Below are 14,039 nucleotides of genomic sequence, written 5' to 3'. Positions count from 1 at the left end.
ATTATGCAATGTTTTGGATCGACAAGGCACAATTAACACAAACATGAATAGTAATTAGGTCAATTTTGAGTTTTCAACTCAGGCTGACCCAAAATTTAATTGAGTTAAAATTTTTTACCCGAAATTTAATCAGCTCAACCCGTATCTGCATTTTTCAATGGGTTTGTGTTAGGTCATTGATTATCTCTAGCCGTTTTCCTCCTATGCTCAATTTGTAGAGTTACTAGTATGAAAAAAGTTGCCCTTGCCTCCACAGTTATTAGACCGTTTTCTTTATTATACTTTTCCAATAATAACTAATGTTTCTCCAAGTTACGCATTAATCTTCTTAGAGTTCCTCCCCAATCCACATAAGCCTCTTGTTAGACCTGTGGATGTTGGTGAGCATATCCCCTGATTAAGTTGAGCCTCGTTGCTCAAAATTTCTTCAAATCATGTTATAATTTTGCTACAGCTAGTAAAAATCTTTGTAAAATAGGAAAAAAAATGTTAGTGTGATAAAGTAATAGTGATTTTGATTTGACTGTTTAGAAAAAAAAAAATCAATCCGTTAAATTCAGTAAACACATATTGTGAACTTCTATAGGAACTTATTTTCACATCACATAAGGGGCATCAAATTTGCAACTTAGGATGATCTAATTTTATGAGTTGTTTAGAAGGATTACACCTACATAATATGTATATTAGTAGAAATAAGGTATATGTTACATTTTTCAAAGACAACATAAAATACTTACGTCTCCTCTTTAGGGTCAATGTATATCAATGTGTATGTGATACTCCTGTGCATTCGATGATATTTGGATCCATCACTTAATGTATGCTAGTTAGGTGGACACTAATATGGATTTTGGGAGGGTTGAGGGTGGGGTTAGCGGAGGTGGACAACGAAACATAATAAGGTGGTGTTTGAGGTGTAGTGGCTTGGCTATGTGTATGATGGATGGTAGTAGGTAGATGGAGTGGTATATGATGGCGGCGGCGGCAAAGAGGAATGTGAACCTTATAATGTGGTATGTACGAGATTTAGAGAGTGGTATGCTAAACTCGGTCTTGCTGGTATGGTATGGGTGGCAGTAATGGTGATATCAATGGGCGTAGTGGTGTGTGCTTAAGAGGATCTACAACGGTCTTCTTCCTCTTATGAAAAATACATGAGATTGACCTATGAGGAGGTTCATCCCCATCACCAAATATCATTTGCAATGAAAGTTTAAAAATGATCAATTTATATTATAATATTGCATAATGGCGAGGCCATAATAAAAACATTAAAATTAAATGTAACTAATTACATGTTTGAGCTAGTTACAACACATTACAAATCAATTGTTTTCTCATTTGTGTCTATCAATTGTCTAAAATTTGTTCATTGTATTGTATTCATCATCTTCTATTTCTTTTCAGCGAATCCATTGACCTCTTTGTAATCACCCTCAACATTTTGTAAGCTAATCATTAGTTCAATATCACAAATCAACTTTTACTGATAAAAATCACCATCAACTCCACGTATTTTTAAATCCATTACAAACATACATCCTCACATAATCTTTTTTATTGTTATTTTTTAAAATAATTTTAATTTAAAACTTCTAAAGTTTAGTTAACAAAAATAGCTCATCTTCTTTAGTGCACAAATTCTTCTCTATCACTCATTTAATTTTGATGTGTCTCTTCTAAAACATTAAATTTTTTAATAAATTGAGTTTCATAGCAACTCGGCGGTTAATTAAAATTCTATAATATAACAATTTCAAGAATAAAAAAAAAATAGGGATTTTTACTTGCATAACACTTGAAACTAGCTTATTTACACATCTAACACTCTAACTTTCATATTTACTGTTCAGTCACCCAAAACATTAATAGATAACCTAAAATACCACTCCCGTTACCTCCGTCTACCCGAGCGTGTCATTTGCGCGGGAATCGTCCCGATCCTCGTCGATTTCTCCATGCCCACGCCGTCTCCGCTCTCCAAGCATTCCTTCGATTTCTGCACGCCGTCTCCGCTCATCGTTTGATTTGTGAAGGCCGACGCCGGTCATTCTCAAGCAGCTTTCTCCGGTAATCTTTCGATTTCTGCGAGAGCCAAGTTATTTAAACAAGAGGTTTCGGAACTGACGAACTGGATACTTCAATGATTCAATCCTTGCGTTGTCCTTAGTTTTCTGGAATTGAGATTGTGCCATAATCCGGAAACGCAAGTTATTTAAATCTCTTGTTTCCCTTAAATAAAATCTCACGGCTCTAGTACAGAACTTGTGCCATAATCTCTTATTTCTATTGTCACATTCAAATATTTATGCTCTAATAGTTTGTTACAGAACTTATTATTTAAATCTCAAGTTACTGAAATAAAATATCACTAAACCGAAATAGAACTTAATTAATTTTAAATTTACTAATCAGTGTTTTTATAGATATGGACTGCAATGATTTGTGCTATGTTGTCTTCAAATATGGAGGATATTGGAATACGGTGAAAGGACAAAGCAGGATAAAATATGTTGGTGGAAGTCAGAAAACTTTGAAATTTAAGAGATGTGATATTAATTTATTTTTGTTGAAAGAACGTACTGAAGCACTTTGCACATGGATTCGGGGTCATGCATACGAACTGCATTATCATGTTAATGGAACATCGCCAAAAATATACATGCCGATTTTGAATGATAACGACGTAATGGAAATGCTTACAAGTTCATGTGATAGCAATAGAATAGAGGTGGTGATTGTAGTTAAAGATCATGAAGAATATATGGGTTTTATAGATAACACTCAGTGCAGTGATATGCAGAACTTTAGTGTGAATATAAGGTCAAACAATGACATAATAGTTGATGGCTTGTGTGAAGGTTCCTTTGCAGCTCAAGTTGAAGAGAACAATTCCTTATGTGTTGGTTCGCGTTTTGAAGATGCATCAAGTTTCAAACAAGCTATTCGTACCAATGCAATTTTACAGAATTATGCTATCAAAATTCAAGCAAGTGACAAATCTAGAGTTATTGCTATATGCACACATCGAGGTTGTCCATGGAGAATACGTGCCTCAGTTTGTTCAGATGGTATTTCATTTGAAGTTAGAAAAATAAATTCAACACATTTATGCCCAGGGGTTAACAGAGCGGGGAACAAGCAAGCTAGTACAAGCTGGATTGCTCAAGAAATCAAGGACCTTGTGAAAAGAAACCCAGATATTGCACCAAAGGATATTAGTAATAACTTGGAAACAAGTTTTGGTTTATGTTTACCATACATGAAAATATGGCGGTCTAGGGAATTAGCTAGAGACCAAATGTTTGGTTCAATAGATGAGAACTACAATTGGGTGCCAGCACTAAGGTTGGAATTAATGAATAGGAATCCTGGCTCACATATAATATTTGAATGTGACAATAGAAATCATTCATTCAAGAGGTTCTTTGTAAGTTTCAAGGTTTGCATTGATGGATTCCTAGCCGGCTGCAGATTTTTAATTGGCATTGATGCTTGTCATCTCAAATCTAAATATTTGGGTGTACTGCTTTCTGCAAATTGTTTGGATGGGAATAATGGTCTCTTCACTATTGCATTCGCCGTTGCGGAGTCCGAATCAAAGAAAAGTTGGGAGTGGTTTATGATTAATTTGGCCACAGCATTTAATGTTGACATAGAGCATGTAGCATTCATATCCGATATGGAGAAAGGGCTTGGAGAAGCAATTAAGCTAGTATTCCCTAATGCCGAGCACAGAGTATGTATGAGGCACCTTTGGAAAAATATAAAAAAGCATTTTCGTTGTGATGATGGTCAAATTTTACAGAAGTTGGTTTGGTCTGCTGCAAATTGCTACAACATACATGAGTTTGATGCAAAGTTAGAACAATTATTGCTCATTAGCCCACAAGTCCATTCATACCTAACATCTTTAACATGCAAGTGGTCTAAAGCCACTTTCTCGAAGGCTATTAAAAATCACTACAACACAAATAACATGGCTGAATCCTTCAATTCCTGGATAGAGGAGGCAAGGAGCAAGCCGGTTGTTGATTTGATCGACATTATAAGAGGAATGTTGATGGAACAACGTTCTCAGCGGAAGTTAAATTCTAATTCTTGGAAGAACCCTCTTGTTCCATGTGCGGAGTATATTAGGGCAGACCGAAGAAGAGAAGAATAAAAAATTTCCTAGAAGGAGCAAAGAAATCAAAAACTAACCATAAATGTGGTAGATGCAATTCATGGGGTCACCATAGAAGTACTTGCAAGGAACCTTTAAGTTTGGATGACGAGAATGTTCGGCCTGCTTTCTTTGGACATACAAATAGTCAAACAGATGCCACTTAATTTGGACTCAGTCTAATATATGCCATAACATCAAAACCTGTTACTATTTTTGTGTTGGTGTTACCAAATTTTGATTGAATTTTGGACATAGAATTAGTCAAGCAGAACAGATTTTCTTGTTACTATTTATGTTTAAATTTTGTTGTAAAAGATTTTGATGTAAGGGATTTTGCTGTAAGGGATTTTGCTGTAACAGATTTTGATGTAAGGAATTTTACAATGAATTTTGCTGCATTAAACAAAATCCGAATTTTGCTGCAATGGAGAAGTAAACACCTGTAGCCGATTTTGCTGCAACGCACTGAATTTTACTAAACCTGTAGCAGATTTTGCTGCAACGGACTGAATTTTATTAAACCTGTAGCACATTTTGCATCAACAGACTGAATTAACCTGTAGCAGATTTTGCATCTCGGAATTCCAAAGCTTATACAAACCAAAAGATATACCAAGAGCAATATTGAGTAAACACTGATGTAGAAGCTAAATAATATTACATTTCATAGTCATAGTTACATCCTAAAGATTGAGTCCTAACCAACAATTACAAAATCAGCTGCTAAACAAATTTTTCATAGCGATAGCAACAACTAAACTTAGGATTATAACCAATAGTTTTTTTATCTTCAAAATTTCATCTCTCAATGACAATATATGTGATAGACTTGTTTTGGCAAGTTCTTCAGCACATCGCAAGTCTGAATCATACGGCAAATCATTTACTTCATCACACCAACGGAAGAAGTTGCAATCGTCTTCTGATCGGTTCCGGGAGCATCTGTAGAATTTTCTTCCTTCACTATGCGACTTGTGTGACGTGTATACTACACATTGCATATTGCAATGACAATAAATTCGATTACTTGTGTTTCTAATCGGCATCGCTGAAGAGCTGTAACTCATTTTTTCTGACATAAAAAAAAAATTTGTAAGAAATGGAATAAACCAGTAAGAAGATCAATCTCTGACCAGCAAATCGGTAAGAAATTTTCAAACAGCAAATTTTCTACCAGCAAATCTGTAAGGAATTTTGGAAATTAAATCTGTAACTTTTCTTGCAAAAAATTTTGAACCAGCAAATCTGTAGGAAGTGGAAAAATTTGGATCTGTAAGAAATTTCGGAAAAAACAACTCAAACAGAACTCAAAGATTTTGAAAACCTGACAGAATTTAAAAAAAAAACCTTAAGGGAAGCAGAGGCGACCGAGCGGAAAATTTCTTCAGATGCAATGGAGAAGATTTCTTACAGATTTGAGCGGAGGAAAGCCAACGCCTGCGAAAGCGTTTGAGCGGCTACCGACCGGCAAACGAGCGGCGACCGAGCGGCGAATGAGCGGCGATCGTGCTGCGAACGAGAGGCGAACGAGCGCCGACTGAGCGACAAACGAGCTGCCCGGTATGTTTCCCTCGCGCGACTTGAGGCAAGCGAAAAAATTTTTGATGCTTTTTTAGACGGACACCTAACAGAGTGTTAGAATAGAAATAAGTATGAGAAATAGGTGGTATATAAGTAAACATATTATTTTAGGTGTTTGATATGTATTTTCAGTACTTTCAAGTGTTATGTATGTAAAAATCCCAAAAAATATGCAAAGTCATTATAAATAAATATTTCAATTAAAAAATTTAAATAGGCATACTACTCATATAAGCACAAACAATATCATTTTGTTAAGCATGATCTTTTATAATGAATTCATCCTGTCATATCTTTTAATAAAACATATCTCAAGTGCATGATCTAAAAATTGCACCGATTAAGGTAGAACTTGTTCCATGTCCAAACTTTTTTCATTTTATGCGTGCAAGTACATCATGTTCTCAGCTAGTACTTTTAGGGGGTGAATTCCTTTATTTATCATGGGCATACATTTTTCTTTTAATATCATTTTATCCATCATATATACAGATATATATTGACAATGCATGTGATTGAAACAGATGCATTTATTATAATAGTTATTAATACACAATATTTGTGTAAAGAAAGGTTATTTCAATCATTAATTAACAAGTTATATTCGTAACATCTTTTAAAGGAGCATATAGATAAACATGTCAATCAATGCATCAAGCATATGATAAGAATTATAAATTTGCTATAAAATAAAATGTAATTAACCACTTTAGTTGTTAGTTTATGGATTGATCTTTAGACGTAGAATCCTTTAGTTTGTCGCCTCAATTATTCAAAATTTGTGAATTCGCTTCTTTCTTCTCTCAAAGTATTATCCTTTACACCGAGCAGCCTAAAACGTTTTTTACCAATCAAGTGTTAACATAATGTGGGCACTATATTGCTTTTCAATTTCATCAAATAAATTTTCTAATTTATGTTTTATTCACATACCTTGTTATTTTTCCTTCATCTTTTATAGAACACCCAAATCTCCATATTCTTGATCAATTTTTCTGTTCCACCACAATTCCCTGAAATGTCTCTTTTAAAATTATACCTAGGGAATGAAATATATAATAAAATGATTCTTTGCTTTTCAATTTCCTCAGATAACATTCTTAAAATTTTTCAATTTTTTCATACCTTAAATATTCTTCAGCTTTTTCATAGTCATCAATCTTCTCCTCTTGATATATTCTTTTCCTATGCTCTAAAATTCTGATAGAATTTCTTTTTTATTAGAACATTAATCTAGGGTTTATAATTATGAAATAATAAATATCCTAAATTGATCTTTTTTATTTCATATCTAGAGAAAAAAATAATAATACATCACCTATACCTCAATTCATTTTTTTCTGTTTGAAATCAATGTCTAAGTCATCGCCTACATCCAACTCCCCCAGTTCAAACAAAATATTTTTAATATTTTTAAAACAAAAATTGGGGTTTATCTGTTTAATTAAATACAAATTTTGGGTTAGGCTTACCTTATCTTGTGCTGAGTATACTTGAGAGACTGCTCTCGATCTCCTTCACATTATTATGTTCTAACAATCTCTTCCTCATGTAATCGGCTTAATTAAAATCATATAGGAATTTAACAAATTTCTACAGGATTTATTGATTTAGAAATAAAATCTAGGCTAAACCTCACCTTTTAGCTTGCAGAAAGAGAAAGTATCCCTAGCTCCCCCCTTAGATGCACATACGGATGACTCATGAAATCCCTTGGCCATCCGCTCGCTTGTAGCTATTTTAGTCCTCTCTCTATTTCTAGATCTCTCACCTTCTCTCTCCCCATCTCCTTCTTTGTTGTGCTTGTCTTTCTGTTGTGCTCATCTTTTTTCCGCAATCTTCCGTGCTCGATCAACTACAACCCCTTCGCGTCTCAATATGAGATAAAAATAGCACCTTGGGTTCTTTTGATCTGATATTGTTGGTTCAAAAAAAATTTTAATCTGGTTTTACAAGTTGGGCAGAATTGGAGCAAAAGAAGGGCGGCGGAGTTGAAGGAAACAAGAGAGAGGTAGTTGCTGAAGCAAAGAAAATAATGGAAATAAGGAGAGGGGATTTAGGAAGGTTGGTGATATAACATGTTACTGTCAAAATTCCCATTGAAATCTCCATTGTTTGAATTGAGTAGAATTTCTTGTGAAAATTCTACCATAAATTTCTCTTAGATTTTCAGCAAAATTTTTTTGGGAAACTCTGGAAATTTTCGTTGATTGATGCATGCATCTTTCTATAGTGATATTAACTTGAAATAAATTCTAATTTTGCTTGTCGAGTTGTGATTGACTTTAAATCACTTGAAACAATTTTGAATCAACTAAAAAATTGAGCGAGTTTCCTGCTAGCTTTGAGTTTCAATTAACATTGTCACCCTAATTTCTCTGTTGGTTTTTCCCTTTATTCATGGTTTTGGCCTTCATTTTTGCTTTGATGCGTGCTATTGGGCCTTGTTTGGAATTCCATATTTGCCCTGTATGAAACTTCGGCTTTTTCATATGACTTCAGCTTCTTTTTACTTCAGCACCTCAATTTCTAGTGTATAACGTAAGGTTCTTTATTAACTTGTGATTTGACGACTATTGTAGTTGATTTACACAGGAGGCTTTCTCTTACAGGGGTTTACTTGTGTTGAAATGCTATTTGACAACCTAGGATTTGCATAAATGTTATTACCCTATATTTGCAAGATTTCAGTGCTTTTTGCGTGATCTTTGATTCTTTATATGTTCTTGACTGGATGTGGTAGCGTATCATATGTTCTGATCTTTAAAGATTTGTGATTATAAATAAAATACTTGAAGCATGTTAAAAACAAATTCTTTGATGTTCTGCTTTGAATTTATGCTGTTTTTCTTTGAAGACTAGCTTGCTTGCGTGATTGAATATTTCAAATGTTGTACATTATGCTTTTTTTATTTCCTATAATTTTTTTGTTAAACATGTAATTATTTTATGATCCTAGATTTCTATTAGATTAATGTTTAATTATTGTTTGTTTTGCTTTCATGCATTTTCAATTTTAATGTAAAAATGGCTAATAATCTTCTAAATTTGAATCTTGTGACTTAGAATATGACCTTGTGTGCTTGACTTAGTGCATCTTATCCTAGATCTGCATTAGAAAAATATATACACAAAAATATTCAACATCTTCAATTGAGTTTACAGTGGGTTTAGTATCATTCACTTAGATTTTGTGGGATTGGATAATGTTCGTTTGAAATTGATTTTGATATAATTAAATTTTGTAAGTTTGTTAAGAGAAATGAACTAGATGTTAGGAGATAATATGGAGGTTTGTTAGGAATTTTAATTCTTTAATTTGAATAGGATTTATGACATCGGCATTGTGTAATTATGAAGTTTGTCGTATTAGACACAGACATGATGTATGTCGCACATGCCATAAAAAATAATAACGGACACATGCATTTGCCATTTGTATTGAATTATAAGTTTTAACTTTAAAATATATCTCTTCTCTTTTATATTATTTTAAAACATAAAATTAATAAATTTAATTCATCTATTTTCCTATGATTTTTCATATAAGTTTTTATTTTTTATTTTTTTTTACAAAAGAATCAATTTTTTTCGCCATCAAGCTAATAATTTATATATCATGTGACAATTTCTTCTTCGATTGTGATTAGGTATTTAAGAAATTTAGTTATATATTTTATTTTATGAACACTTGAAATAATTTTTTTATATGAATTTATTTTATATTAATTTAATTTGTATTATTATCATATCATTTTAAAAATATTATATATAATATTAGAGTTTCGCATCCAATGTGTGTTGATGTCTAATTTTTTCATTAATAGATGTGTTCCATGTCCATGTCGTATTGTATTCTTGTTCTCGTGTTTGTATCGGTGCATCATAACTATGTGAAGATTAGGTAGGTTTTGTGGATGGTCCTTGAATAATAAAGAAGAGGCCTAGTGGGGAAAAAAGTAATCGAAGTGTGTGCACTGTTCATGTGACACCAATTGACTATTCACATTAACATTTATTTCACCATTTAAGAACAATAAATTTCACAATAAAATAATTTTAAGGAAATACTTGCTATGGAGAAGGATAAAATCTTAATGGTATCAAAGACAATATTCCGATTCCAGTTTAATGCGGGACAATCATGAAAGGACTGGCAAAGATAATAAAGTAAATGAAAAGAATGAAAAAAAAAAATGATAAGCAACTCTTACACTCGATCAAGAAGATGCTATTGTGGAAAGGTTTTAAGTCTCGCATCAGATCAAATTTTAAAATCCTAGAATAGATATTCGAAGGGTCCTTTGATCCATAAAATATGTCTTATATCATAAAATTGTCTTACATATCTTAAGATACATTTACTAATAGTGATTAAGGAATAACTAACAGTTAATAATTGCTGAAAATCTAATGAAATTTACTGAAGTATCCCTCATTGACTAAATTTCATAAAATGACTCAAATATTAATGAAATAATAAATAGATTTACTTCCGCGTTGAAGAGCTTATTGAAAAGGTTTAATGGTCAAGAACTTATTAGGTTGAACTAGCTATTGTTTCTCGTGCATTGATACTATTTTCTCCTTTACCCATTTTCTATTTTTTTTTTCTTTTTTTTTTTTGTTTCTATTGTAAAATATTTATAGTTTACTCTATATTATGCTAATAGGTATCACATCTTGCAGACTTTGACCCAAAGATCCCCATCAATTTTGAGCAAGCCTGGTGTTTCCGTATTGCTTCTTGAAATATTGAACTATAGGTTGTTGCCATTGTACAGGTAACTGTGAAACTCTTATCAGATCATATTGTAACTTTTTATCTGGTAAATTTGTCTGCATAGTATGCTCAGATTTATGGAGGTATAGATGGAAAAGATATTCATATAAAAATTATATGCAAAGTTTTAGATTGAAATTCATAAACGCATTTGGTTACTATCTCATCACATTTATGCATCACGTGATGAATGTAGACTTTATTTTTGGTTTTCATATATATCAACAAGCATTAATGCTAGAATGTACATATCTGCTAAGCGAGGGATTGAATAAAGTTTTTAAGACAAAGGCCATATACGCCAATTATTGATGACATGTTCAAAACAAAATGTAGTGTCAAAATCCGGCATGGGAGCTTAGAATATCAAGATGGAAATATACAGTCTTACAAAGTTCTTAACTGCATCTGCTAACATTAAATAATGTCAAAACCATTGTTCAGTAATTCTCGTATAATAACTTACAAGACATTAAAAAAGCCATTAAATTATAAAATTTATTTATTCCAAAATAATAATAGCTCTACTATTGTTTGTACAACATCTATAATATGTAAATATGTTTCATTTGTAGCTTCAACGTTTGCGTACCTAAACTCTCTTCTATTACTCATTAAATCCTCAAGATCATGTCATGTAAATATTGATTAAATAATAATAGTAGCTTATAACTTAATTCAGCATGTAAATCATAATTCTAAACTATAATTATATAAAGAAATTGAGAACTAATATGTATGTTACTTCTTATAAAATAATCAATACAAATTCATAGAACATTTCATTTTATTAAGAGATGAAAATATAAAGGGATTTGGAGCATTCTCTTGTAAAGTAATAACATGAATACTATGATGCACCGACAGTTCTCCTCAAAGAGGCGTGTATTGTCCGACACGACACTCGTCCGACACTCCTCCAACACGTGTCGGACACGCTGAAAATGTGTTCGATTAAAAAAATGTTAAATACAAATTGAACACGTGTGTCTGACACGTGTATCTTAAATTTTTTATGATTTTTTTAAAATATAATTTACTGTATTTGGCAGGATTTAAATTAAATTTCTCATTTCCTATCCACAACACCAAATCAACGTCCGCACTTAATACCCATTCGTCAAATATTCTTATTTTCGTTTCTCTTTGGCAGTGAAGGTATTTTCATTTCCTCACTTAGTGACTGATAGACGGCATCGACGCCTGACTCTCGACATCTGATGCATGCAAATTTCAGTTTGTTTTAGTTTTTTTTTTATTTTAATTTGAATGATATAGTTTTATTTTTTATTTTTATGCTACCCTATAATGGAAAGCATCTAACGATCATGAGTAGGTAGTGCTTGGGCTTAGCAAATTTTGGGTGTGCTAGCTATTTAGGTTCTTTGGTCTTTGGGCTGATGGATGCTTCTCGGGTTGGGCTTGGCTGCTTGGTTTTGGGCTGTGTTCTTGGGAGCTGCTTTGTTCTAGCTCATTAATGTTTGAGCTGCTGTTTTAGCTCATTAAGTGGAGTGGAATATTGCCTTTTTCCCTTCTCTGTGGCCCTTCGGTTTTTTCCTCCTTGCTCTTCTTCCCGTGGCTGGTTCCTTCCCCCTTTTTGGTTGTTTGTTCTAGTATCCCTGGCTGTCTGTCCCGGTTCCCCTGGCCATCCATCCCGGTTCACCTGGCCGTCCGTTCCTTCCCCCTTGGCTGTCTTTTTTTCGGTTTTCTGTGTGGCTGTTCGGGTGGTGTTTCTGGATTAAATGCTGGCCTTATATTTCCCCTTGATTGGTTCGGTTGGAGGTGGATTGGCTGTTTGGCTGCCCCCTTTTCTCTTATAAATTAGAGGTGTTTTGAAGCATAAAGGGTTGTTGATTATTTGAGCAAATTCTCTTAAAAAACCAGAGGGTTTCTTCTTCTTTGGAAAAGCTTGAGAGTCTGTTCCATTTCTTTCTTCCTCTCCACTATTTCGTCTTGGGCTTCTAACCTCTTTCTTCTCTCCGCAAGTTCCACTCTACTTGTATCTTTCTTCTTGAGCTATTGGAGGAGTTTGTTGGCTGATTTGGTAGCATTTGCCGGATGAGTTTTGGTGGACATTGGACCTTGTAACAGTGGTGGACCCTTGGTTTGCAAGCCCCTAAGCATTTTTTATATTGCCTACTTTTCGTTGCATGTGAGGAAACCGCTTGCCGGTTGTTCCGAGGGTAGTTATTTTTTTATTTTAATTTTGTTTTGTTTGTTTGACTTTCGTTTGTTCTTGAAGTTTGTTTGGATGTTGGTATTCTAAGTCTTGAATCGAGTCATGTTCTACTAGTCCTGGTGTTCTCCTATCTTGGCTCTTTCTAATCTAGTTGCCTGCATCAACATCCTAAAACTAATCATTTTAAGCACAAATTCTAGTTAAATGACTTATTATTTCTAAATTATTTTTAAAATTATACTTATTTAATTTTTATATACTATTTTTAAAATATAAAAACTATAATATCATGTCCAACTCGTGTCGGTGTCATATATTTTAAATAATTGACGTGTCCCGTGTCCGTGTTGTGTTGTATCCGTGTCACCGTGTCCGTGTCTGTGCACCATAGCATGAATGTGAAAGGACCATATCATATCTTATCTTATATATACAATTATCACAATAGCATCATCTAATTGTATAATGTAAGGTATATCAATCTTAATATCCTTTTTCAGACCTCCGAACAAACAATTATTTTAGACGTAAGCATAAGCATCCCCAGCCTTTACCCTTGCTCGGCTCAAATGTCACTGAAATGCCTTTGCGCTTACTCACATTATATCATGCTTGTGTTCTACCTACAAGCTGTAAGATTAGCTCCCTTTCTCTTAATCACTCACCTGTTGTCTGTCTCTCACTTTTCTCTTTCTCATTTGCCTCCCCCTTCCCCTCCCCCTCCACCTCCTTTTTAAATGAACTGAATAAGAGTCAGTTCATTGAACCAGGCATTAGCCCGTTCAACTTTTATTATTTTTCTTAAATGAATTGGGTTTTGCAGTCTTTCTCTATAAAAATCCCATCCTTGAAATTGAAAGATGGAAGTAACAACAATCATGCCTTAATTGAAAATTTGGATTATATCTCTTATCTCTGGTTCCTTCTCCCACTCACATATCTTTCCATTTCATGCTTCCACAAAACTCTTATACAAAGAATATCTCGATTGTGAAGTAGTTTTATAATATAACTCAATATTTGCTTTGGTTCCTCTATATACATTGATTGTAATTGTATGTCTGTGGAATCTGTGACGACTCTATTGGATTCATTAGTTATATATTTTTTAGTGTGGAAATATGTAAAATATTATATACTCCTTATATACGTACTGGTATAACCAGTCTATAATCAACTTTCCAGTCCTTTTAATAATCTTATCGTGCGTTTAATTTGCCACTCTTTTTGAAAGAAGATGTACACACCTTATTGGACTAATGATGAGGACATCGATCAGAGGTTCAAACATGTGTATCGCCGGAAGCATCACAGATCAACGGTCA

At 33.4% G+C, this 14,039-nt stretch overlaps 1 protein-coding gene across 1 annotated transcript in view; it reads left to right on the top strand.

The window, feature by feature from the left end:
- Window positions 1-14,039, top strand: part of LOC110098158 (mediator of RNA polymerase II transcription subunit 23) — a gene marked incomplete at its 5' end in the record, with an annotated part of 70,997 nt that overhangs the window by 6,456 nt on the left and 50,502 nt on the right. The window contains 1 exon segment of the mRNA XM_020824891.1: window positions 10,442-10,536. Coding sequence (XP_020680550.1) covers window positions 10,442-10,536 — 95 coding nt within the window.

The sequence above is a fragment of the Dendrobium catenatum genome, unplaced genomic scaffold (assembly GCF_001605985.2).
Source record: "Dendrobium catenatum unplaced genomic scaffold, ASM160598v2 fragScaff_scaffold_1238, whole genome shotgun sequence".
Taxonomy (NCBI): domain Eukaryota; kingdom Viridiplantae; phylum Streptophyta; class Magnoliopsida; order Asparagales; family Orchidaceae; genus Dendrobium; species Dendrobium catenatum.
The sequence above is the reverse complement of the archived record's forward strand: the minus strand, read 5'-3'. Positions and strand labels throughout refer to the sequence as shown.